The 27,870-nt window shown below is 36.9% G+C and overlaps 3 protein-coding genes across 4 annotated transcripts in view; 1 reads left to right on the forward strand and 2 right to left on the reverse strand.

Moving 5' to 3' along the window:
- B4GALT6 (beta-1,4-galactosyltransferase 6) overlaps positions 1-10,526 on the forward strand; it is a 33,888-nt gene extending 23,362 nt beyond the window's left edge. The window contains exons 6-9 of the mRNA XM_042798202.1: positions 1,132-1,319; positions 3,696-3,818; positions 4,705-4,806; positions 6,041-10,526. Of these exons, the coding sequence (XP_042654136.1) occupies positions 1,132-1,319; positions 3,696-3,818; positions 4,705-4,806; positions 6,041-6,188 (561 nt within the window). The 3' untranslated portion in view covers positions 6,189-10,526. The remainder of the gene's footprint in view (positions 1-1,131; positions 1,320-3,695; positions 3,819-4,704; positions 4,807-6,040) is intronic.
- A 388-nt stretch (positions 10,527-10,914) lies between these two features.
- LOC104355448 (transthyretin) lies at positions 10,915-17,505 on the reverse strand. Of its 2 annotated transcripts, none has more exons than XM_009972353.3 (4): positions 17,437-17,505; positions 15,551-15,681; positions 12,798-12,933; positions 10,915-11,063 (listed from the first exon to the last, which is right to left on the reverse strand). In XM_009972353.3, exons 1-4 carry the CDS (start codon positions 17,503-17,505, stop codon positions 10,956-10,958), a joined length of 444 nt encoding a protein of 147 aa, XP_009970655.2. In that variant the 3' UTR covers positions 10,915-10,955. The 2 variants fall into 2 exon arrangements, with proteins under 2 accessions (XP_009970655.2, XP_032857016.1); XM_033001125.2 differs by having other exon boundaries at positions 17,431-17,505.
- Positions 17,506-19,494: 1,989 nt separating this feature from the next.
- On the reverse strand, positions 19,495-27,602 carry LOC104356633 (transthyretin). Its single transcript, XM_033001059.2, has 4 exons — positions 27,428-27,602; positions 26,504-26,643; positions 21,758-21,893; positions 19,495-19,772 (listed from the first exon to the last, which is right to left on the reverse strand). Exons 1-4 carry the CDS (start codon positions 27,494-27,496, stop codon positions 19,665-19,667), a joined length of 453 nt encoding a protein of 150 aa, XP_032856950.1. The 5' UTR covers positions 27,497-27,602; the 3' UTR covers positions 19,495-19,664.
- Positions 27,603-27,870: the final 268 nt, after the last annotated feature.

The raw sequence follows: 27,870 nt of genomic DNA on the forward strand, positions 1-27,870 counted from the left end.
TAACATGTCAAGATAATGGATTCTGCACCTGGGATGGAATAATGCCAGGCAGAAGTATAAATTGGGAGAGGAGTGGCTGGAGAGCAGCCCTGCAGGAAGGGATCTGGGGGTGCTGCTCGGCAGCAGGCTCAATAGGAGTCAGCCATGTGCCCTGGCAGCCCAGAGGGCAAACCCCATCCTGGGTGCACCAAACACAGCATGACCAGTCACTGTATTCAACGTTGGTGTGGCCTCACCTCGAGTACTGTGTGCAGTTCTGGGCCCCACAATTTAAGGAGGGTGATAAGGTCCTTGAAGGTGTCCAGAGGAGGGCAACAAAGCTGGTGAAAGGGCTGGAAGGCATGTCCTGTGGGGAGCGGCTGAGGACCTTGGGCTTGTCTGGTTTGAAGGCAAGGAGGCTGAGGGGCGACCTCCTTGTTCTCTGCAGCTTCCTGAGGAGGGGACGTGGAGATGGAGGTGCTGATCTCTTCTGCCTGGTATCCAGTGATAGGACGAGTGGGAATGGTTCACAGCTGTGTCAGGGAAAGTTTAGACTGGATGTCAGGAAGTATTTCTTTACTGAGATGGTGGTCAAACATTGGAACAGGCTTCCTAGAGGTGGTCGATGCCCCAACCCTGTCAGTGTTTAAGAGGCATTTGGACAGTGAACTTAATAACATACTTTAACTTTTTGTCAGTCCTGAATTGGTCAGGCAGTTGGACTAGATGGTTGTTGTAGGTCCCTTCCAACTGAAATAGTCCTATTGTATTCTATTTGACTGTTTTGACAAGAAACAAAACATAATGTTTCATTCTTAGTTTGTATTAGTATTTCTTTAACTCATGATGTCATGCTGTATTAATCCAAACCACCCATATTTTGATATTTCAGAGTTACTAGGACTATAAGTTGCTAGTGCTGTTAAGTTTTGTTTAAGATGGGGGAACATCTAGACTTTTTAAATGATGAAATACAGTTAATGTAGTCACTGCTAACCAAAGCTATTGCTCTGCTTAGTTAGAGGAGTAACAGGCATCTTTGTCAATGGTTTTTTTTGTGTGTATGTGGTAGAGGATGTATTTCTCATAGTATTGAAATTTTGTCTCTTTCTTCTTGATTCTTACAATGTCTCCTTTGTTTTCTATTTGAAGACAGGTACACAACCTTTTAATCGTGCAATGCTCTTTAACGTTGGCTTCAAAGAGGCTATGAAGGATGCTGTCTGGGACTGCATAATATTTCATGATGTGGATCACTTACCTGAAAATGACCGAAATTATTATGGATGTGGAGAAATGCCACGCCATTTTGCAGCAAAGCTGGACAAATACATGTACATGTAAGTAATTAGCTTTATTCACATTGTTTATTAGAGACCCAGAAACATTCTTTAAGTGTGTGTGAATTTTGTGACAGTATATGCAGTAGGTGAAGCAGTTAAAACAGCCTCCTACCACGCTATATACATAAATGAATATCTAGTTATTGAAAGGAGGATTTAAGTTTCGTGTCTACATTTGGTATATTGCTAATGTGAAGATATTGTTTATAATTTTCAGTGTTGAAGTTGTTGCAGTGAGGTTGATCTTTAAAAAAAAAAAAGCTGTGTGTGTCAAGGGGGGAAAATTTACGTAGCTTATTAGAAATCTTTTCTGACTACATAAGCCTTTATGGTGGCTGTTAACAAAGATAAGCTGGTAATCTGCAGCAAAATACCACAGGAAAAATATCTGTCCTTTCTCATAAATGTACACTTTATTTCTGCTTTATCCTGCTTTTCTGACAGAAGGTTTTCTCACTGCTAGACCATTGTGTACCTTCTATTCAGTCTCTATTGATGTTTGATGAAAGTAGTGGATCCTGCAGTTTTCTTACCTCCTTTCCTTCTGCCATTTTACATTAATGAAGTTTCACTCACTTTAACACTGCTATCTCGTGACACTTTTCCAGTCACTTCACATAAAGCAGTAGCTTATTGCTTGCTACATGTATGTATTTGCCATCCTGAAATTTTAATTGTGAAGTTGATCAACTTGACAACTTGGTCAACCTGACAGATCAAAAGCAATGCATTGAAAACATGACTCTGTTTGGACTTCAGGTTGTCAGCCAATTAGCAGTCAGACCTTTAAAGATTTTATATGTATTTAAAAATATATAAAGAAACACATATAAACATAGAAGAGATTTTTGTCTATCTTTGTATATATTTATAAAATACCTTGTGCGTTTATGTATAACTTATAAAATTTATAAAATGTCTACATATGGGGAAATATTTACAAAATACGTTTATTAAATGTGTACATATAAATACATATTTATAAAATATAAAAAATTATATATTTATGTATATATACATAAAAAGTATACATGCACCACACACGTATGAATAAAAACCTGAAACAATTCCATTAACTGTCATACTCCAGTTGTTCAGTTTTTTTTATTTTTGGTTGGTAGGTTGGTTTGGGGTCACTGGTGTTTTTTTGTTGGTTGTTTGGTGGGCACTGTTTGGTTTTTCAGGTTTGTGGGGATTTTTTTGTTTGTTGTTTTGGTTTTTTGTTTTTTTTTTTTTTTTTCCACTTTTAGAATACCTGTTATTTCAGTTAAATGTTGAAAGGGATATATAGTAACAATCTTACCCAAAATCTATTAAGATTTGGTTGAATCCTGTGTTTCCACAGAGATCAGAAATTACATGACTGTATTTCTTTTTCTTTCCCTTGCATTCTGGAGTTATTTGTCCTTCAGTGTGGCAATTGTGTCCTAAGCAATGGTAAATCTTTTTGTAGATAGTTCTAACTCCTTGAAGGTTCCAGATTTGGAAGCGTCTCCCGAGAAGTATGTTTGACTACTTTTACTTGATGAAATTGTGTGCTGTTTCTGAAAGAGGAACACACTTTACTGTACCAGCTTCTGGATTAAAGTCAATATTCATGGAAGTAAATATAGATACTTAATTTCTTTTTTCTTTCTTTTTTTTTTTGTTCCAAATAGCTTCTCGAATTGTTTTGAGAACTGCAAATCACATTGCCTGGGTGTTAGGTTATGTTCTATAGCTATAGTGCCTGTTCGTGTTGGCCAACTGCTTATTACTTAATAATATGTATTAGTCATTACTGTATGCTTACTGACAAAAAAGTCTATAGATCCTTTTGATTCAAAAGTTTAGGTTCTAAAAACTGGAAAATTGTTTTTAAATAAGTATGTATTTAACTGTGGTTGAATATGCACTGTTAAACTGTTCCTCTCAAGTTTTAACAGTTCTGTAAAATACAGTTATGCATCAATTCACTAATTTTAATTCATTACTATTTTGTAATTTTTTCAGTTGATTAAAGAGAGGGTTTTTTCAGTTGAGTAGTGTCTAAACACTATAGTTTGTGTGCTTCACTTAACACTTCAGCTATGGGTCTAAATCAGCTGTCTGAAATAACGTGATAGACTTTTGTTTCATGTGGTGATACTAATTTGAGCTACAGTTTAAGAGTAACTTCTATGCAAATCAGACTCTACTGCAAACTTTTTGCTCACTTTCCATATATATTACTTGATGCCAGCAATCCGTGAACCAGTTTCCCTTAGTGAATACATTCAGCATCTGTTCACATCCTTAGTTTGAGGCCCTTATTTTTTTTGAAGGGTCTTGTTCAAAGAGAGGGCTACCTATCTAAGTTCAGCTAGTGGTACAGAATTTGTCTTTTGTTTTCAGTCTTCCGTACAATGAGTTCTTTGGTGGTGTAAGTGGCTTGACAGTGGAACAATTCAAGAAGATCAATGGGTTTCCAAATGCCTTTTGGGGATGGGGTGGAGAAGATGATGATCTTTGGAACAGGTGAGTGTTCAGTGCTTATGTCTTTCTCATTGTTCTGTGGTATCCACCCTTTGAGAGCAATTAGGTGTCTTCTGTCAGTTGTTACCTTTTCTGTTTGTTTTAACTTAACAAATTCTAACATTTCTAAAGAGCTCACTTTAGAAATACCAGAACATACCCTTTGAAGGGATAAGAATGATGTTCTTTTTTCTTGAGCTGGGTACAGCTGACAGGCTTTTAAGTGGTAGGTCTTGTGACAATAATTGATATAAGTAATAACAGTATAATAGTATTAAGCATATTTAGTCTTATAACTTCTAGTCTTATGTGTGTCGCTTTTTGATTTTAATTTACATACCTTTTGCTGCTAGCATTATGGAATACCTTCCCACAGACATGTAGAATAAGCATGAGTTTAAGAATCTTTCATATCTTAGGATCAGGCTTTGAGAGAGGTAAATTTGTGACTATATTGGTAGTCACAAAGTGGACAATGGACGACAGTGCTTACTGTATTGCTAACTGCTCACAGTAAACAAGTGTAGAATGTTCCAGTTGAGCTGTTGAAACAAAGTGTCTACATTAGTTTATATAGAGAGATATATTTAAAGGAAGAGTTTGTACGCTTTTATTCTTTTTCTTTAGTATTTTCCTATTTTTATGCTGTTTGCTTTAAGGGCAAAGCAAGAAATACTAAATATAAAATTTATTATTTCATACTTTACTGGTTTTGCCAGCTATTTGTAGTTGTTGAATTAGGAGTGTTTGGGTTTTTTTAGGGAGAGAATGTCAGTGAACATGAAGATTTAGCTTTAGAAGATTGGATGTGTATTTTTCATTTTTGCTATAACTTGTAAAACCATCTTTTTATCACTCTTCATGCAAATGTTTATGTATTATACTGCAGGGTTCACTATGCTGGGTACAATGTAACAAGACCAGAGGGAGATCTAGGGAAGTACAAATCCATTCCTCATCATCACAGAGGTGAAGTCCAGTTTTTAGGACGGTAAGAAAGACAAACAGGGAACTGTTCAAATACTAGAGCTAAAGATGTAAATTTTTTTCTTCCACACATACAAATAAACAGCCAGTGCTCGTCAGTGTTATTCCCTTTTTAGTGCTAAACTTTTTATTTTCTTAAACACATATTTGGTGTTCAGATATTTCTTCTTTAATCATGAGAGAGACTGTATTTGCGTCAGAAGATACTGTTGTCATAATCTTTGATGCAGAATGTTATTGTTCCTTAATGGTTTGGGCATTAGAGCTGGCAGGGCTGCATTAGTTGATTAATTTGGATATTCTGCAAGAGGAAGCAGTACAGCTAGGGGTATGACTCCTGTGTGAAAACAGACTTTAAAACTCCTCAAGGCTTGGTTTCTTCCATCATATTTCATTCTTTTCTGAGATACGGGTCTTCTGGTTTCCTGCTTACATTGACAAGAGCCTTTTCTTTTGGGATTCCTTTCTTTTGCTGCAAAGTTTCAAAACACTTTATCTGGACAGTAGGTTTTGGCTGCCCCAGATTGGAATAGCAACCAGAATGCAGTAGATAAGCTGCACCTAAAAACTAGAATGTTAAATACAAAATGAAGCGTTGATGGTATGTGTTTTCAGATAATTAGAAATATCACTCAATTCTGTTAACAATGTGTGTCTCTTTCTGGAAACATTTTTATTTTCTGCCTTTTTCATCATTTTTAAATAGATGTACAGTAGACACAAGTAAATATTTGATATGAAACTAAAATGTATATAGTAGAAAACTGGGAGAGGGGAACTCGTTTTTTAATCACCTCAAATTTAGATGTTTGCAAATGCAGGAGTCTCAAGAATGAAATGAAAAACAATTGAGACACTTAAATATGTAAGGATGAACAATGAAGGTTTCCAAATTTGAGCTATATCTTTGAATTTTATAGCAAAAGAACATGAAGAAATTGAATGTTCTTTAAAAATCAGTTTAGACCACAAAAAGTATACATATCAAATGCCTTCTTTATTAGTCTTAATGTTAACTTGCATATCTGAACATAGAATTTAAGTGTATTAAAAAACAGAAAGTGGTTTGCTTTTAAAGCTTATGTAGGCAATTTTGTAATTTCAAAGGGCTGAGAGGTATCTTCAGAATTTAAAGCATATTTCAAAATGAAATGACTGTTACAGTAGCATGTCGAACATCAATTGAATTGCTGCTTGAAAATCTTTTTCACATTTTCTTCTTCCAACTCCCTCTGCAGATATAAACTTCTGAGGTATTCCAGAGAACGTCAGTATATTGATGGGTTGAACAATTTAATATATACTCCTAAAATACTTGTCAGTGGATTGTATAAAAATATAACTGTTAATCTCCTACCAGAACTTGCTCCTGTTAAAGACTATTGATGGAAGTGGGATGACAAACTACCTACCAGAATAAACTTTTAACACTGGAAGATACTAATTGACACTGTAAACCAAAACAAAACCAAACCAACAAACAGCAGCTTAGAATTAGAGAGTTTTGACCGTCTGATGATGCGTATTTGGGATGAGAAGTGATTATATGTACCGTGCATTTTGTTCTGAAAGAAAAGCCAGCAGCTACCACTCAGATGTTTACAGCATGAGACTACTGTTCAAGCCTTCATTCTTCATAGTCCCTATCTTAACCACTCAACTAAATAAACCGCAGAAAACAGACTTGTAGCTTCTCTGGAAGTAGGGGCAGAGGCTTCTTCTTCCAGGAATTTTTTATACTAAACCACCCCCCCTCGTATTTAAATGAATGCTTTTGTTTCTTTTTAAAATGTGTTTTGTAAATATGTGATGTAAATTAATGTGTGTACATTGCTTTTAAATTGCTCGATATTTTATGCTTCAGTGTGTATTTGAGCGTGTTCTTGTTTGAATTCTATAGGAATGTTTTTATTAGCATGAAAGAACAGGTGTAAAATGTAAGTATGCTTTAAAAAAAGGTTATACCTTATGTGAAATGAAGGAAATATTAATTGTTGGCCAGCTATGACTGTAAACTGTTATACTAGTTTTGAGCTCTAGGCCTCCTGCATATCTATATAGAAAAATCAATTTCATATATGAACTTGCTAGAAAGAAAGCTTTTAATTTAATTTATTGCTGACAAAATTGTATGATACCCTGCCTGCCATCTAAATCCTATTTATATGCATATTGCATGTGTATTATGGAAAATCTTGCGGTTGTTGCATATTATGATCTGCAGGAACTCTTAACTATTTCCACGTGTGCCACTAGTGTCAATGTCAGGGATTTTAATGCCTAAAACAATGTGTCTGGGTGTGTACAGTATTCTGCTATTGTTCTTCTTTTTCTTCTTTTTTTTTTTTTTTTTTTTTTTTAATAAATCCTAGTAAATGGCACTTTTATTCCTCCAAAATCAGAAGAGCCAAAAATGTGTCTTCATTGGAAGAATAGTAAAGTTAGATTTTTAAGAAAATAATAAAACATAGTTCTAATAGTTTTAATGCTTGCAGTGTGGGATTTTCAGAACCACAATGTTGGTCCAACTATTCCGCTGATAAAGATGATGCCATAAGCGGAACTGAAAGCAGGCCAATCCCAAGTGCTTTTTAAAATTCCACACATAATATATTAATCAATATAGCTATTTAAGGACCTATTCTGGTAGAGTGCTGAGTGCTTCTAAGATGCTCAGAGTATCCTCAAGTCAATGACTTTCAATGAGATTGAGGTTGCGCAGTCCCACTAGGATCGGTCCTGTCTGTTTCTCTATTTTTGTCGTGTTGTATGTATGAGTAACTAGCCCCTTTCCTTGGCTTGTAATGAAAAACATATCTTATTTTCTGTTTGCTTGTAATGTTATGCTACCTAAAAGTATCCCACTGCTAAGCATTACTATCTTTTCCTAGTATTTTTTTTACATCCCTTGTTAATAGTAAGGAAAAGGACCGAGTCATTTATTTTCTACATTAATGCAAAGATACTGACCGAGATCTACTAAACTGTTTTGTTTGTCACAGTTACTCAACTCTTTAGGAACCAAAGACTGATGCCTGCTCCCATGAAGAATGGAAAGCAGTATATAATAAGGATTGTTCATCCGTAGAGTGTTCTGTAAGAGTGTTGACAAAGAATACTAACTTTAACTCATTATTATGTGTTGATTTCCTGAATTGCTGCCACAGATGGTGTGGTGCTTTGTATATTTGAGTTTGTTTGCCATAAACACCTTTTATTTCTTTGACATCCCAGCAGCAAATTTTGCCCTTGGCCATTCTTCAGTAAAGTTATAAACTTAGTTGTAGGCATCCCAAATATGTAGTAGAAATGTAAAGATTTAATTTAAGTAGTCCAGAACAATTGTAAGGGATGTTTTAAACCATACTGAAATTACCTTAAAATCTACCAGTTAATCTATTATGCGTTAGGAATGATGTAATGCAATGAAAATAACAAAAAGCATAAAGTGAACAAAACATCCTTCAAAAGCATGCTTAAGTGGTTTGATCACCTCCTGATATATTTTTCTATAACTGAGTCTATAGAATATTCTGAAGCATATGGATAAAGAGGAGATAATTAGTACACTGTATGAACAATTATATCTTCAAAATAAAATTAGTCTTATTTCATAACAGACTAATACAATTCTTTAAGAACTGTTGAATAAATTTCTAAATCCCTGATGCAATTTTCAAGTGATTTCTGGTTTTTAGTACAAGTTCACCTGCAATTTAACACCTATGATTATGAAACATCCTTTGGAACTGTAGGTCTGTACTGTTTTCTGAAGCATGCTTTTGTGCCCATTTGTTAGGCATTCTGTGAAATTAATGTGCAATTTAAAAAAAATTCTAGTGCATATATATGTATATATACATACATATATACATACTATATTACACATATACTGTAGCTGAACTAATATAACTTTACAGCTCTAAGTGATTAATCATGTATAGTCTTAGAAAAATGTGATTTAAACCAGTATGTGAATGGATTATGATATACAGCTCAGTTCTTAAAAAGTTTACATTTTGGTGCCCCAAAGTGATGGATGTTAAATTATGAATTGTTAACCAACACTCTAAATACCTTTTATCACTTTGTTGGGAAGTTTTAAAAGTTGCCATCTTAAATTACATCAAAATAGTGTTTGTATACTACCTGCTTGAACTCAGTACTATTCTGTAGTGAATTTTAACATAGACAGTGCCTTCAAACAAAATAAATGTGATGCAGAACTAAGAGTTGTGCACATTCCTTTTGATATTTTCACGATTCTTGTAAAATATAGGGAGAGGCCAATCACATTGGCTTTTGCATTGCTGACCAGGCAAATTGAGGACATCTTCTCTTCAAGGAGTGAACATGGAGGGAGAAGAAGGAGGGAGTATTTTACAAGATCCTGAAGGTCTAGCAAATTAACAAGTGAAAATATTACAGAAATATTAACAATGGAATCTGTTTGATATGCTAAGACACTCTTAAGCCCATTTGCCGTATTTCAGATATAAGTAGGAGAATATAAAGTATAATCCACCCTGCTATAGACAGTATATTGAAAAGCAAGCGCAAAATGTCCTTTTTCTTGGATCTTGCCAATCTATTTTTCTATCATTATGTTTACTAATGACTATGTTGTGGGTTACTAATGAGCCAGTTATTTAAAAATATTAAAAGGATCCATTGTGTATCAGCAAGAGGAAGTGTACTTAAGATTATTTTATTTGTAGAGGTATGTAAGATAGGCTTAATGAAAAATGCACTGAAACAAATGCTGGGAATTTCCTGTGTACTATCATAGATTTGTTTTTCTGTTGTTCATGAAAATGTTTGTACTTTTTTATCATTGTCTTTTATGAAATATAATGTTCTAAAGATTGTGTTGGTTTGTTTATTCTGAGGAGAACATATCTTCTTTGTGTTTTGTTTATAGACAAAGTGCTCATTTTTCCAGTGCTCAGTTCCTCAAAGTAACAACAAAAGGAAGGGACACCTGGCCAGCAAACACCTCAGGTTAGGCTGTGATGCAATCAAGCCTTAGGCTAACAAATCCTTTTCCCTTTTTTGGTGTTTATGTGCTTTCAGCTTTTGGTTTTATTAGGCTCAATGACTCAACATTTTTGCGTACTTTTCCAAGATAGGGTTGCTTTTCTGTTAAATCTCCAAATGGCTTTACTCTATACTTATTTCTGTTTAGGAGTAATCTTCCTTATATAGAAATTACAGTAATGGGAAAATAGAAGGATTCATCCATATCTCTCCTAGCATTAGATAGGGAGCTGGTTTTCTCAGGAATCAGTTATCTTTCTTATTTTTTGTTGTATCTTATGGCTATTATAGTAAGTGTCTCATGGTTAGAGGTATGGAAGTAATTTTGGGGAGTACTTCAACTGGGTACAAAGGTATCTCAGTATTTTATGAAAATACATGAATAAACTTCAAGCATGTTTGGATGGATATACTTTTCTGCAACACTGGATATGGACTCTCCTTGAAAGTATCACCAGTTACAATATATTGGAAAGCAGGAAAGAAGGCGTTTTAAGTACATGTATCATCCTTAACATCCTTAACTGCTGTTCTACCTTGCTGTCACTTTTAAGCTGCTTTTGCTTCTGTATCTTAACGATCAGAATTGGGAGGTGAATTTACCTGATGATTACGTGGGGCCCTGGGTGGTAGTCCCATGTGACTTCATGTGTTGTGGGCTTCAGTAATAAAGTATAGATGATGGTAGGTGGTGGATTGCATTCCCTGTGTGCTTACTTTTCATGAGACACCTTTCAGATGTGTTTGGTTTGCTTCCTTTGCAAGAAGGAATGTAGTTACTAACTTCATGGAAGACTTTGGTTTATTCTCAGTATCCCAGTAATGGAGTTTCAATGCATTTTTTTTTTTTAATCATAATGTGTTTTTTCAAACCCTAAACTTGTATTTGGAAGAGCAATACTTACAGAATACAGAAATACAGAATACTTTTATTCAGAAGAATATTTGAAAACAAAGGCAATACATCTTTCTAAAGTTAACAAAGTGAATAAACAACTTGACTGTTACTGATTTACTGTGAAATCTAAAGCTGTTGATACAGTCAGAAACTTAAGATCTTATCATTTATGGAAATTTTAATTTGCACAGCTAAATTTTCATGCTTATTATCAGCTTCTATTCCACCGGCTCACTAACTACTGCTGTAGTTGAGTAAGAAAAGGGACTGAGGATAACAGCAATGGTGTAATGTCGATAACCAGCATCATTAGCTGTGAACACCACCTGGAAAAAGAAAAAACAAATACAAGACAAATCAGAAGTGATCCCTAGATACAGGCCTAGATAGAAACCATTGTGATCATTTTATCTAACCTCTCACAAAACTTTAGAAATCTTGTGCTGATTTGATCACTGTGATCCCTGACTGCCTGTCACACAGTTTTTCCACTAGTTAAATATCCTTTGTTAAAAGCAGATGTCACTTATTTTTTAAAATTTTATCAAATACATTTATTACTCAAATTGGGGGGGTTTTGTTGGTGCTTATAAATGGCAACAAGATTTTTTTCCTTATTAAAGATTTACATTGAACCCTGTTGATTATTGTTAAAAAAGCATTCTTTCAGGTATCTGAATATTTTTGTTGCTCTTATGAAGTCCTGAATTTTGAAGAACAGAATTAAACAGAGTGCTACAGTAACTATCATCAAGTCAAAAAAGGAAGCAATATGTTTCTTTAGTCCTACTTACACACCCAGTAGATAGTGAAGGACTGCTTTAGTCCTTTGGCCACAACGTCATAACGACCTTATGTAGGAATTATTTACAACAGCCTTTTAAACATCTTCCCTATCAGCTCCTGTCCTTGGATTTTTCCCTCTACCTAGTAGATCATTTTCTGTCGTGAGATGATGGATGTCAACTTTTAAAACAGACACAGTTTAATAACATTCTGTGATGTGTAGCTTGTGCTCCTTTCAGCATTAATAAAAAAGATGCTTATGAACCAACCAGTGAACTGAGCAAAACATGATCCCTACTGAGGCTTATTTTTAAGAAAAGAGGCTCTTGCACTTTGGATTAAATTAATTTGTAGTCTGGAATATAGATCTAAACAACATCTTGATGTATAATCAATTTACTTGCATGGTGTAAATCTTTAATTTTACATCTTTTATTTCAGTTGTCGCAGAAGGCAAGACTATCCAGCATTAGCCTTCATTGCCTAGAATGAGAATGTCATCTCTTCCATTTCAGAGATGCAGAAACAAAATTTAACCGGGGTGTTTGCCATCTTTTCTCCAAGGAGAGGAGGAATGGCTGTTTGAGCAGCAGTTGCAAACTGTAGAGCTGGTGGTGTTAACTGATCTGCCACAGTCCAGCAAACACAGGACTGCTGCTGCTGCTGGAAGATCATATGGAAGGGCTGATGCTGTGCAGGGGAAGGGAACAGCCCCCGAGGAGTCCTAAACCCTGCAGCTGGTACCTGATTTGGACCACCTTCATCTAACCAGTTTGTCTGTCCTGTGCAAATTAAAAAAGCCTCTTGCAGGTTTTCTGTTGTAAACTGAGGACCCGAGCATCCGGAACACAGTTCATACTTCCATTATCTTTAAAAATCTAAGTTATAAGATTTGCAGCTGTAAAAATACTGGATCCAAAAGGCAGAAAAATCCTATTCCCAGGAGACTTTACAGAGTACTCCACCTGATGTTCTCCCTCAGGTGTCCGGGAGTAGTCACAGAAAGAATTGCAGGCTTAAGTAGAGGTAGAAGGATGGAAAGCCTCTTCTTAAGTAATGTATCTAAGAGATTATTGAGATTTATGGGGAAGCTAGTAACTAGGTTCTCTCATGAGTATGTTGTTACAGAGCTTTGAGACTGGATTTAAAGTGCTGATGTGAAAGTATTTCAAAGTGAAAAGAAATTTCAACACGTGCAATTAGTCATTGAAGCCTAGGCATATAAAGTATCTTTATTCTTTACAACTGAAGTACGGGCGAAAATGAATACTCACATCAGCGTGGTGATGGAAAGGATTCAAGCCCAGACTCTTCCAGTAAGAGGCTGTGTCAAGCTCAATCTTGTATTTCCCTGTTACAAATTGTTCTTTAGTTGTGAGCTGATGGAGCTCTCCGTTGTCATGGGTTTGTCTGTGTGATGGCAGAAGAATGCACTTTTATATTTTGGTTAAAAGCCCGAGAAAAATGTAGTTCTTGGCAATTGAACTTGAGTGATGTTGTGTAGCTTAAGTAATATGATGAATACTTCTACTGATCTGGAATGGCTTACGTCCATCTGTATTATGGATACTTCAGAGCTTCTCTTGGCATTTGCTACTTCCACGATCGCCACAACGGATGGCTGCCTGCCATGTCACTGCTCTGCATGGTTTGGGGGTGAGCCAAAAGCTGGGGTTATTGTTCATAGACTCTTGGCAGAGTCTTGGAGTTAATTAAATTAACCCACTCAGAGGGAATACTTCACCACTGCTGTAAGCAATGTGGAAGCTCTATGCTACACTTACTGCACAAGTGAGTAAGGTCAACTATCCCGATTTTTCCATAGTTTTCTTTCTTGTTTAAATGTATTGAGTTGTTTTATCAGCATGAATAATTTTTACAGTTGGCTATTTGAAATTTGAGATCTGCTGTTTGAAATGACTGTAGGCCAGCCAGCAGTGTAGCCTTGTGGAATTCCCTCTTGTCTGTATCGATCAGTTCATTTTCCATCCTCAGCAAACAGATGGTTTTGTTTGATTTGAAGATGCTATCAGTGCTATCCAAGGCCATAGTACTGGCTTGAAACACTACACCTTTCAACACCAACCAATTTAGGGCTTGAGAACCAATACGGAATGCTGTCTTTCAAACACGTCTCTTGGTCGAAACCTATTTCTGTGAAATAAGTTATAGAATACTAGGTTTTTGACTGGGTAGGTTATCCGCAAATAACAGTGCTGCTAGTGTCTGATTTTAGTAGTCGCAAACCACTGTTTTGTGTTCTAGCTGCCAAAGCTTTTTCTGAATATATTTTATTCAGATTTCATGCAGAGAAAAATAAAGAATTGAATGCTTTTGATATCACTGTGCATTACTTAAGATTTGTGCTTTTATAACTATGAAGACATAGAACACCATTTGTGGCTTACAGGATGCTCTGTAGTCAGTTACCAGATTTTTTTTTTTTTATTCATTCATATGTCTCTCTTTTTCTTTGTTGTAGATTGATCATGGTTAGATAACTGTTCATTTCTCTAGTAATCTTTCTCCACTAAAACCAAACAGATTTTTAACTGAGAACAGTTGTTTCAGAATCTCTTGCTAACATTCAATTATTTACAAATAACAAGCCTGGAGAGGTTGATTTAGTATTATCACGCCTTTCACATACCTCATCTTAGGGTTACTTTGTTCTTTATTTCAAATGTTAAGTATGTTTCTAAGGCTTCCGTCAACATCCAGCTGTTCAGCAGAGTATCTTTATATAAAGCCTCCTCTAAGATCAGATTTGAAGATAAGTAAACTGAACACTCTCTTAATGGAAAATTTCACGTGTTTCCAGTGACACAATAGACATGAAGCTACCTTCTCACTTGAGGGGTGGGAGGCAATTTAAGTAGTACAATGTGAATAGATTGTTCTTCCCCACCTTGTACAAATACTTGTGGCCTTCACTTGGCCTTTCAAGGACACATATGAGAGCACTGTTGCTTCTGCCAGCCCACTGCTCTATGACACCAAAGAGCCACTTACAATTTTTCAGGGACTTTTCTAGAAACGCATCAGAGTCTGGGATCCCACTACAGAAATTCCTTCACTATGTCAGCTCTAGCCCTTAGGAGCCCTATCTCACTTTTTTTTTAGGTAGGATAGACTGTTAACAGACCTGGAAAGGTCTCAGGTGAGACTTTGCAACTATCTTGAGGAGAAGTGGGATGTTGAATAAAGAATGTTCATTCTGTGTACCCCCTAAGAATTTTTTCAATTTCATTTCAGATTATATTTGAGTAAAAATTGCTTTTGAGTTTTTAAAGTGTTACTATATACTAAAATTGAAAGCAATTTAAAAAAAAAAAGAAACAAAAAAAAAAATAAACATTACATTAGAAATTCTACGATTCTTTTTTTTTTTTAAGACATGACAATGTTTACATATCTGGGAGATTCTTTTTCTTATTTTATAGTAATTGCTTCTCCGTGGGGGAGGAGGTAAGAAAGCTTTATCCCCACATTTTCTCCTTTTTAGCTGATTCCTTTTTCTTGAACTAAAGACTATCGGATATGATGTGGTATATGTTCAGAACAGTCCTGTGCTTTCTCTTTAAAGCTGTGGTCTTGTATGAAATGAAAATCTATTTAGAAAGAAGGAAAATAGCCAGTAAAGGTAGGATTCTCAACCAGAGTCTTAGTTTCAAACAAACTAAAAGAGTCTGCTTGATTCTTCTGGTAACAATGCAGCAGTTCATTGCTGGGTACTAAAATGTAATATAATTCTTTGTAATGAAATTGAAGAGAAGCAATGATCGAATTAAAGGATAGTTTCTTTCTTATGCTCAGGGTAATTATAAAGCATTATAAAACCATTTTGGTAGTTGAAACTGTAGTACAGTTAAAAGGCAGTCTGCACCAAATTCATTCACTGGTATGTTATCTTTCCTCTGAGTAAAAAAGACATCTTTCTTTAGAGAATGTGAAACAGTTTTTTCAACTATTTGGCTTCTTCCCATTGCCTTTCCCTTCTTTCACTCAATATTTTGGTATGACTTACTTTGAATTTAACAGTTCCCAAGATCCGTCTGCAGCCTCTTTATATAACTTAACTGGAACATTTTGAGCTGGTCTTCCTTGGACTGAATCCAGAATTTTTATAAAAACAGGATGCCTGGGGTCAGCAGAGTCCTTCAGATAGGAAGAGAATTTGTATGTTGTAGGAAAGGTAAGCGATGGTGCATAATGAAGGAGTAAGGAAAATTATTCTTTAGATCTACAGAATATACCCAATTTTCCTCAAGATCACTGTGTACTGGGGAAAGGTAGCCTGAAGCTTTCTGGGGGCTGGGCACGGTGGAACCAGGGGGGCCGGTGCCCGGAGCTGTGGGGGGGAGCACTGAGCTCCGGGCAGGCACCGTGGCTCTGCGCGAGAACATGTTTCTGCTTTCTCTTTGGCATGGCTTAGCTACCCGTCATCTCCAGCATGAAGTTGTAACTCAGTTGTGACCTCAACGGGAAGTAATTAAATCATCAAAGGTAGTAGGAATGTTTAAAAATCTGGCAACTCTTCCTCTGTATTTTGGAGTGTCAGTCTGAGCATGGCTTTCTGGATTTGTGAGCCTCTGATGTCTGGTTGCCATAGAGTTATCTTAATTCTGCTGTAGGCTTGGTAGCCACCACATGCAGATTCCTAGTGCTATGTTGGATCAGATTTGTCAGCCCCTGGCAGCTATGCAGGGATAGAAGAGGAAAACCTTCCTTCAAAGATGAGGTGGTTGTAGTTTCACTCCCAACAGGTTCAACACAAGCAGTGGTTATGCCCTAGTGTTTTACCTGTTCCAAGGTAGAGTTGAATCAGGGCTTTGACTTTCCATTACCTGATTCTGTATATGAAAAGTGAGAAAATTAGAGCATTGTGGAAGGTGCTAAGCGGGGATGATCTCAAAATAGCAATCATTGGTCTTCATTTAGTCATTGTAAGGTGAATCAAGATGTAGATGTTAAAAACTAAGAGCCCTCTCTTACATCCTCTCTTACAGTCTGTGATGTGCTGAATATTGCACCTCTACGAGCCCTGCCCTACATCAGACCAATGTATCAGCATGTGCCTGTGCCACCCGTGTGCCCTGGCTCCTCAGGTTCTCTTTCTGGAACACAGGGGCTCCTCACTACTCTATCTTTTGAGTCATTGGCTATGGGGACTCTAATGCCACCACCTGTTTTCCTGGGTTTTACACCCTGGGAGCTCAATGAAAGTCTGCTTCCTCACAAAGGTTGGTCAGGTATTTGTTTTCCCCAAAATCAGCTTGAGAGGAAGGATGAGTAGGGATGGGGGGAGAGAGATGAGTCTGTTCTAGGAGAATTTCAGGCTGAAGCATCTGTGTCTCTAGCTCACTTTGCTGAAATAAATGAGCCCTCTGGAAGTGGGATCCTGACTTTGGCTCTGTTCTTTGCTTGCGTTAATGAGTGCTGAGGTCTCTTCTTGCTTGCATGGGATAGAGCTGCATCAGTAAGGGGGAGGACTAGAAAAGGCCTTCCTCCAGCATGGATTTAATTATGGAAACGAAATCCTTCACAACAGGAGCTTGTTCATTGGGTTATAAGGGTTATTAGTTACTTGTCAACAGGCCCAAGGCTTCTGTGTAGCGAAAATATTTTTTTTTTCCTTTCTTGTCTTAAATTGTTTGTCGTGTAGTCACTGAGTCTAACAACAAGTGCTGCTTCTCTAACCATAAAGCCCTCTCACTAATCACTAGAGAAGGAGAAAGAAGGACCAGAAAAAGAGCAGTAGGAGAGAACTACATTCAATGCATACTGTAAAATCAAAATAATTGCAATAAAATGGAATATTCTAATTTTTTACTTACACTAAATAAAGTATTAAAAAAAAAAAAAAGGCTGGGACTACATCAGTATGAAGGACCTCAATCCTGAAACACTTACCAGTGGTGCAGCTTCGGAGAAAAATGCCAGGCCAGCTAAGAAAACAAGAAATACAAAATGAAAAGCCATTTTGCCTATCACTAGGAAGTCTCAGTGTCAGCAAGTAGAAACTGGTAGGATCTGTGATTTTTATATCAAGGCCTCTAAACTGAGGCTACTTATCAGAAAACCCGTATGACTTTCAACATGCCAATTCATACTATTTACTTAGCAAACAATGAGAAAATAAGTAACCCATACAAACATGAACCTTGTCTGCAAAAATAAGTTTTTTCTGTCGTTGCCTGTGGAAATATTGTGAATATTGCCCAGTCTTGGAAACAATGTCTCTTCTGTTTTATTTTTGTTGAGAATAGTGCTGTGTAGATTTCATATAGTTGAAAGAAACACAAATTTCTGGTCAACTCTGCGATTTCAGTTTCAGTGAGAATTTGTCTATGCTTATGGCTTGGCTTAATTTACTCACTTATATTTATCTATTAAAGAGATTTCTCTCCATGGTGGCTTTCTCCCCACCTCTGATAAAAGGTAAGTGCATAATGTGTGGGCTATCTAGTTATTTTATGCATTCCCCTGAAGGAAAACCATGTTAACTGCTGGTTTCCAGCATGATAACCAGATACCTACATACCAATTTCTGAAGCACAGTTAAACAGTGTTTTAAGTTCTATCATTTTACTTGTCCCTTAGGTTCAGTACAAGTTCAGGACTTTCCCTGTACAACTGCAAGTCAGCTCCCACTGGAAGCATCTGCTTCGTTTTAGGGAAATGTTACTTCTTGAAATTAAACTTTGTCTTTCTGATCTTTGGTTAGACACATGTACGTACACTCCCTTACTAGGTTTATCCTGTCATCAGATGAATGTTTACATATGGAGTAGTTTATTGATTTGGTGTTTTTTCTTAATGACTACACCTGTATGAACATATTTATGTGCTATTTGAGGGCTGGGCATAGCTCACTGCAAATCTGGTTTTCAAGCTTCAGGAACAGCAGAATCCTATGAAATCTGCATGCTTTAAGATGGGTGCTGTTTTAAAACTATTTGCACTGCTTACAAAAGTTGTGTAACTATGGTAGTGTCCAGAAATCAGGGAAAAAAGTGACCAAATAGTGAAATGTTAAAGCCAAGCTTTTGTGAATTCACTTGGTATGCAGTCATCCCAGCAGGCTCTGGGTGTAGAGATAAACTCCAAGGTCAGTGGCAGATGAGTGCTGGTGGTTTCTGAATGGCATGATTCACTAACTATCTCTGTAGTTGCTGTAATCCCATTAAAAAACAATTCCTCTGCTTTAGGATATTTTAAACACAATAGACCATCAGTCTACAGAAGTCACTGCTAAAGCCCTCAAAGTGTTTGGTCAGTTTATCAACAACATTATTTGAATCACAGTCACCCCACAGCTTACCTTTTCCTATTCCTAAAAATGTGAAGAGAATATTAAGATGATGTTTCTATTTTAGGACTTTTAAAAAAATGATGGTTAGAGGTTTGACTTCTTATAGATTTAATTGGAATGCACCTGACTATGGTAGCCAGCTGGGTTAAAGACCAAAGTTGTTAAAAATGGTGCTAATTGAAGTTGCTTTGGAACTTCCTAGATTGATTGAGCAGGAAACTTTCCTCTTGAAATGACAAAGTGTTGAGGTTTTTCTGAAGTTTCAACTAAAGGTACATAGACTTTTTCAGCTCTGTGTATATATATTTCAACAGTCTTTCTGCATGGTTTGTTTTGCAGCTAGGTATTCAGAATTCCTCCTATTTACCCTCTGACCTAGTTGATAGTGGGACCTTCTCTTCTGTGTGTAAACTATGAGTAGCATGGATGACTTTCTTATTTTGAGTACGTGTGTTTGGTCACGTTTTTTAAGGTAGCACAGCTCTATGACTTTCTTACTTTGAGCCAGTGCATTTGGTGAGACTTTAAGGTAGTGGAGGAAGATAACAGGACCAAATCAAGTGCCATGCCATGCATGTTATCTAGATGTCTTTTGTACTCGAACGCAAAGCATGACACCTTAGAACACAATAAAACTTCACCAATAGAATCAAAACTGTTTTAAAGAAGTAACATTTTATTGACTTGTCTGAAGTTTGCCAGGTTACAAAATGGAAAATAAACTAATGTAGCAAAACATTATGCATTAGCAGTAGGAAAAAACCTTCCTCCTAAAAGCCTAAGTAGTTCTAGCGGAGGAGGGTATTTCTATAACGACAGTACATGTTTATTCCTGGGGATCACTGACAACAGCAGTGGTTGAATAAGAGAAAGGACTGAGGAGAGCGGCAATGGTATAGTGGCGGTGACCAGAATCATTAGCAGTGAACACCACCTAGAAAAGAGAAAACTTGTGATCATGATGAACAACATACGTACAAAACTACCTTATAAAGAATTAAGAAGCACATGCCATTTTCCCGGCTGAATACTTTGCCAGTTCTGGCCAGTCAAGGATTTTACCATTTAGAAGGGTAATGCTCCTCGATATTGTGTGATGCTCACTGAAGACTGAGAAATTGGTGAGATTTGGACCAAGGTCCACAGAGAGCCTCAGCTGCAGCGAAGCTAGGTGGAGATACCTACACCCGAGTCAGGCAAACTAGTTTGTGTTGTGGAATGGAGGATGAGGGGGTCATATCTCAAACAACCAGTAAGACAGACAAAGGGGTGAAATCCCATCAAGTGAACTTAAATACAACCTCTGTGTGAGGTGTCCAAGCAAGGTAGGCAGTTGGAGCCCAAATCTGCTTTCTGTACTTCAGTGCCTCACCTCTGTTTTTAACACAACTGGTGATGGGTCAGTTCATACCTTAAGAACCAAGTGGCTAGACTTGCCAGGACAAGGAGAGACCCTTGCTGCTCTCCAACTCAGCCCCTGGAACTTGGGACACCCAGTTCCCAGGAAAGTGTCGTCATCTGGGTTAAGGTCCCACATTCTTTGGCTCTCTTCAGGCAAACCATTTTCTGAACTATGACGTACTCTGTACAAGAGGACTAGAGAGTTCCTTCCTACATCCCAGTCCTGCTGGAGTCGAAGCTGCTGGGACGTGAGGACTGTAGGCTTCAGTTACCTCGTACACAGACACTCATTGAACTCAGTCCACTTCCCAGGCTAATTTGTTGACCTGTAGGCTATTAAATCAAAGCAAAGCTTCTTCAACAGCCTAGCTGGAACAGTATCAACCAGGCACTTTTAAGCACCTTTTGAGGTGAAGCCCTTCCATAGGGCCCAGCAACTTTCAGACATTCAAATGGTTAGGGGATATTTTTGAGGATTGTTTATTTGACCTAAATGACCCAAGCCCCAGCTCAGACTTTTACGGACCTGGCCCTCAGTCCTTTTTTTTTTAATCTTCCACAGGACTTCATAAACTTGTGATGTAAAATATTCTACAACATAACCTGTAGCCATTCCAGACTACTTAATTTGAGGAAACTTAATGACAGAAGAATTTAAACATTTAATGACTGAAGAATTTAAACATTTTTTTTGAAGTGCTAAATAAATGTAATAGAATAGAGCACTCAATAAATCACCGTAGGGCTGAAAGCAAAGAGAGGCACAAGACATGATTATATTGCTGGCTTGCTTATGAAATTTGAGCATTGATGAAACAACGAACTTTTCCTTTCCCACTATGGTTATTTCTTTATATTTTCATGCTTTTTTTTTTTGTTCTTTTTAATTGCATATTTCAATAATGAGCATATTTTTTTTTTTTTAAAAAAAAAGGCATATCAGAAAGAATTGCTTTTTTTGCTTTTTCCTCTAATTACAAGTCATACTAGAATTCAGGGATTTTCAGGTGACTGATACAGAGGAAACAACTCTGATTAAAGAATAACTTAATTCCTATAAAATTAGGGTTTCCAAATCCCTATGTTCCTTCAGCAACAATAAAAGCAGATTGTTTTGTTGTTTTTTGTTTGTTTGTTTATTTTGTTTTTGTTTTTGTTTTTTTGTTGTTGTTTTGCTTTGTTTTTTTGTTTTTGTTTTGTTTTGTTTTTTTTCTTGTTTTATAAACACTATGTACTTCTGAATAATGTAGCTCTTTTTGAACAAAGCTCCCTACTGGTCTGAATAGGTGAATAGGCACAGCTCCACTCTGGAAGAGCTGTGTCCGTATTTGCAGGGAAGTTGGCTGCTTCCTTTGGCTTAGCTGGCTATGTACTGCCTTTATTTGCCCAGTGTTATGTGGCAGTGAACCATTTCACTGATTGATGCTGCTTGTTCAGTATTAAAGGACTGTATTTATTCTTTCCAACGGATGCCACTACACAGTATACAGGTTGTTAGGTATGTTTGCAAATACTCACATCAGCATATTCATGGAATGGAGAAAGGCCAAGTCCCTTCCAGTAAGAGCTGGTGTCAAACTCAACCCTGTATATTCCTTCTACAAACTGTTCTTCTGTTGTGAGCTCATGGATCTCCCCATACTCTGTGGTTTTCCTGTGATGGTAAAATATCTACATAAATATTTTATACTGTCGTTTGGACATTAAACAGAAACAGTCAATGTGGAGTATTAAATAACACAGGTGCTGCACAACCAAATTCTACATTGAATGATTTCTAACCATCTGAAATAATTCCCTCCTACATAGTGTATGTTTCCATATTGCAGAGTCTGTCCTTGCTACCAACTCATCCATATACATCACAAATTAAAGCTGGCTGGCTTTCTTGGTCATTTCTGTTGCTACAGCAGGGACTATATAGTTAAGGCCCCGCTCTTAATATCATGTTTAACATGTACCAAGTGCCCTCTGGAGACAAATGTTAGTGGCTTAGGAAAAAGAATGTCATGATGAAAGGCAAGATGCCAAATCTCAATTTATACTTAAAGAGAGAAAAGAGATTTTAGTGGAAAATTATCTTGTTCTCTAGTTATTAGCACTGAGGCTATAGGTTTTACCCCAATACACTGATTTAGTTTTATGTGACCCTGAGTGGTAGTGTCTTTGAAAAGCAATTTAGCATCACAAGATTTTATTAATTTGAATTACAATGCCTTGGTCAAAGAGCAGGGTCCTCTTCCTCTGGGTGCCATATAAATGAGCAATAGGAATTCCCAGCTCAGAGAAATTATGCACTCAGCTTGTAACAGAAAACTGTGTGTGAAAAAAGTCCAGAAGCAAGAAGGAAATATAACTGATGTTATATCCTATTTGTTTGAAAAGGAACAAGCTTTGTATGACACTGTTTAAGTATTTACATACTTAGCTCCTAAATCCCATTTATCTCTTTTCCTTCCTTTTATTTTATTTCTGATTTATTTTCCAGGTTGGGATTTTGATTTTTTTTTTTTCCTGCTGAAAATATTTGTTTGATATGTATAGCACTTCATAATCATATGATATAGTTGAAGGAAAAAGGAAGAAAGCCTTGACTTGGACAAATGGAACTTTCCTGTATTATGGCAAGGAGTAGCTGTCTAGGCAGAAAACAGGAAAGCTTGAGGAGGAAGAGAGGAAGGGGAGAAAGCAGTGACACACTTATCAGAGACAGAATCAATTTTGCTATTGCAGATTTTCTTTCCCAGCTGCTTCTCCCTCCATCTCATTTGTCGTCTTTGGTTAATGGTGGTGAATTACAAAAGTCTGAATGCTAGAGCTTTTGCTTAGATTAAGAAGTAACAGGACTGATAATCGCATGCTAATTTTCAAATTTTCTTATATTTCAAGTTTAACACTTTGAAGACTGACAAAAGTCTCACTGGACCAATACAAGTGAAATCAACTGAGTAGAGCAAACATGCAGAGAATCCAAGCCCTGTTTGAAACATGGCTCACAGGCATTTTTTGTACACATCTGTTTTCTTTTGGGTTAATTAGTACTTCCTGACTTAACCTAGATTGCCTTAATAAAAGGCAACAGGTAAAAGGACGAAGAATTCACTGACAAGTGTCCTTGGAACAGTGAAACAGAATTGCTGAGATCCCACAAAAGTGTTCAGAGTGCAATTTATCAATTCACATACGCCTGCTTATATGTTGGATAGTCTAGACAAAATCCAATTAAAAGGAAAAATGGTGCCTGCCTCAAAATCCTTGTTCAGGTAAACAAATAAGTGTTAGTTTGAAAAAAAGGTGGGTGCAGCTTGAATGGTGCTTTCCCTAATGGGTGTTGACCCAGAGTTGCAGATGTTAACCATCCAGAACAGCTGGGAAACTGGAAACGAGTTGACTTGAAGATTTTCACCCACTACCAGCGGTTAATGGCACTTTCTTAATTTTAATTATTAAGTGGTAGTCAAGTGGTCTCACAGGTAAACCCTTCAGCATTACTGCTGCCACCAGACAGCCACCAGAACAGCATGTGATTCAGAACCTGAATAGGATTAGGACAAGGCAGAGGCTGCCCTGCATCCAGTCTTGGTAGCAAAATGCTACAGGTTGTTCCTTCTGAACAGCACTTGCGCCCCTGTCTGAGTAGGGGAATAAAAATAGTATGGTAGCTTATTCTTAATAGGATGTGGACTGCCAGCATCTGCTGTAAGATGGACACTTAAGTTGAAAAAGTTGTGCCTTTCCAAGAAAAAATTTGCAAACCACGTGTTAAGTTACCATGACTCCAGCCTAGACTGCAGTCCTGATCCTCTTTTTCACTGTCTGGGCCTTAGTTGTATATTGTGACCAGGTTATATCTATGCTGTCTGTGCAGTAACATTTATGAATGCTTGAGACACATACTCCACTGAGATAAACTGCACTCAGATGCAGACTGCTGAGGAAATATCTCAGGAACACAAATTATTATTTTGGGGTTAAAAAAAAAAAAAAAAGAGGAGGGTGGGGAACCACTTCAAATATGCTTCAGTCTTTTTTTTTATGATTTACAACCCAGGTTTCATGAGAACTATGTTTAGTGAACGCAACTCTTAGGAACTATGTGATAAAACCTAGATTTCCAAAAACGTGTGAGGAGTCAGAAGGTTGCAGCTAGTCATGGGAGGAGCTCGTATAGAACCTGAAATCACTTGCTTCCCAGATAGATCTCTGTGCCCTAAAGCCTTCCTCAAAGTGCATCTCAGCTCAAGTTATCTCTTCTTGCTTATTTTTGGCTAGACTAATTTTGAAATAAGCCTCATAATAGTCAGCTGTTGCTATGCTAACTTCCTCCTTGCCTTTTAAATAGTTTTACCCCAAATTCACCAGTTGCTAGGTACATTTGCTTAATTCCCTAAAATGTGTTAGCAAAGTAAAAGCAAACAAAAAGGTCAAAAACCCCCACTTTTATAGACATTTGTACAAAATGTAACTTTTCCATGTGGATCTGCTAGGTACTGTAACTTCAAAATATTATTAAACTTACACGAGTAGTTACAGATTATGTTCCTTGATTGCATTCAGATTTTTCATCTGGTTTAACAGAGAAACTCTGGTTTTCCCAAAAGAAAAAAAATGGCAATCATGTGTGAAAACCCAGTTCAAACAAGTGTCATTAGCTAAAAGTCAATGGTATTGCTGAAAGCAGCCTTGATTAAGATACAAGTCAAGCGAAAGATCGAAAGCTTTACCTGCAATAAAAATTGTTGTTTAATGTTCCTCCCCTGCCTTCCCCCAGTAAAATGCTTCTCACTTGACTAGGATTAATCTTCTCAGTTTATACTTAAGAATAAGTGATTTGATTTTCTCAGGGCTGTACTGACCTAAAGTATCAGCAGAGGTTGGCTAAGTGTGGGATTTGTCTCCTTGGGCTTGTTGAGAGCAGCATTGCAAACTGAACAAGAAAACACTGTTATGCCCCAAAAGTGAAGGCATTTAACACTGATGTTGCATGTATCTTACTCCTCTATAAACTGTATTTTGTATGACATGTTCAGGAGCACTTGATGAAACATTTGAAATAATCTGGATTTCCTAATAATGGCAGACATCATAAAGACAAGACATTATCCTTGTCTCTGCTTTCCTTGAAAGCAATGTGTCATTTTTTCACAGGGCTTCTCTGTTTGTTAAAGTATATAAATCCATTCTGAGAGTCATTTGTTCCTAGATTAACACTCAGAATTTGGGAGAGGAGGTGCTTGTTTATCCTTAATCTTGTTCCTTTTCCATGGGTAAGAGTATTTTTTGTTTTGAGTTTTATAAAAATAAATCCTTCAGATGGAGAGAAAGGTATCTTGGATTTTTTTTTTTTTTTCTGCAGCTTTTATGTAAATAATTCTATAAAAATCTTAGTAAAAGACAGTTGGATGCTCTGGTGGCTCGTGTCGATGCTTGTGCTTGTCATTCTGTGCTTGAATATCCTGCTGTTACTAGAGATTTCTCTTCTCTTAGTTAAAAATCTGATTCTATGAGTTGTTACAATGAAACATAAATGCCTGAATACTTCACCTATTTGAATTTTAGTAAATTGTATTCCTCTGTTACCCATACTTTTCCCACAGACTGAGGATAATAGTGTTATTACCTGCCTCTCAGTGATATTCTGAGGATGCTTTGCAAGTGTTAAGCTGTGATTCTAGCAAAAGCCATGCAGATCTATAGAAATGACTACAAACAAATGCTGAGATTGTGCTTCTGTGTTGTGTTACAATGGGACTCTAAAACTTTCTGGTCAAGGATTTTCTTCTTACCAACACCTTTGTTACACAGGAGAAAACAACTAATGCACTTATTATTTGTGTGTATACAGACAAAACAGAGAGGATTTTGTATGTGACTGCTGCAAATAAAGCTCTATATCCATTCTGTATGAAGATAGTAGGGTAGTCTGGATTACCTACAAAATTCTGGTAAGTAGGTTTATTTTTTTATTTTTTGTTTTTCTAGAAAGGAAAGATAGTATTGAAGCTAGGATAAAAATTATTAAACCTATTCCCTTACAAAAATAAGATGAGCATCTCAACATATTTTTGCCATTAGCGTGTATTTCAGTCGTGGATAAGTTCCAGTTGAATCTGATGGATTTTAAACCAGAGCTCACATGCTGTTAACAGTGATAGTGTGACACAGGCTAGAAAACGTACTACTTTTTTGATCAGAGCTTCCTTTTATTTCTCAGTTGTTTGCACAAGGCACCTCAAAATGACTCCATAAGACCGCATAACTTACCCAGTAGCGAAGTCCTGCCAGCTTCCATCTGCAGCCTTTTTAAAGACTTTAACAGCTACATTAGCTGCAGGACTTCCTCTGACTGCATCCAGCACTTTCACCATGAGAGGGCATTTGGAATCAACTGAGCCATGGGAAACCTTGGGAAAAGCGGGAGAGGTCGTATAGGAGCTGTTCACCAGCCCTGCAAAAACCTTCTTTCAAAGAAAAGATGGATTCTCATTGCAGAATTAATGTTGACTTAAAGGCAAGTTATTTGCCAAATTATATTCAAAGCTAGTTATCAAACATCTATTTCTTAAAGCAGAGTATCCTAGAGCTTTATACTGATAACATTATTACATGCACACACACAGAGATTACTTGATTTAGAGTTGCATATGGCCCTGGGGAAATGTTATAAAGTATACCTTTTTAATGAGGTCACAAATAAGAAAATAGTAAATTGTTTTAAGTGTAGACAGAGTATGTTAGCATAGGAAACCAACAGAGAAATACTTATGACATCCCTAGGGCTGAAATAATATTTATTTCTTAAGCTTCATTATACTATAAGGAATCCTTAGTCACACTTCTAAAATATTTTTTTTAGTGCTTTAGAGAAGTACTTGTTTGGTGAAAAAGGTAAAGCTACTTCTATATTGAAGATACGGGATGTGAGTCACAAACTGCCAATCATAGACAGAAATAAAAGGTCACAACTCCTAGATCCCTGACCCTTTCACAATATCCTAAAATAGATGGGTAAATGGCAGAAAAGAAGTTCTAAGAATTCTGAAGAAGCTACTTTAAAAATGGTAGTAAAATAACACTACAGCAAAGCCTAATGGTTACAGAATTTCATGGATGAGGAGGATGCTAGTCATCTAGAAAACCTAGATTATCATTCTCATAATGATTGAATTTGAATAAAAAGACACTCACCAGTGGTGCAGCTTCAGAGAAAAATACCAGTCCAGCTAAGAAAACAAAGAGCACAGAGTGAAAGGCCATTCTGTTTGCTGTTAGTGAGCCTTGGTGCCAGCAGCTAGGAGCTGAGGGGATTTGGGATTTTATAGCCAATCCGACAACAAAACAGGCTGCTTATTGGGTGCCCATATGACTCCAAATCTGCTGATTCTGATTATTTGCTTAGTAAACAGTCCAATCCTAGAGTCAGTCCATGAATAGCACTGCCATTGAAGTCAATGGAAGGACTGCAGAATCACTAGAGCAAAGAGAATAAGTAACGGACACAAACATGACCCTTGCCTGGGGAGATTAGACTCATAGAAAGCCCTCCACAAAGTAATGAAAATGACCTTTGTTTGCCCAGAAATCCAACCAGTTCTAGGAGATCTTCTTTACCTTGCCCTCAGGTTGTGCAC

This window comes from Tyto alba, unplaced genomic scaffold (assembly GCF_018691265.1).
Source record: "Tyto alba isolate M040663 unplaced genomic scaffold, T.alba_DEE_v4.0 Super-Scaffold_27, whole genome shotgun sequence".
Classification (NCBI taxonomy): Eukaryota; Metazoa; Chordata; class Aves; order Strigiformes; family Tytonidae; genus Tyto; species Tyto alba.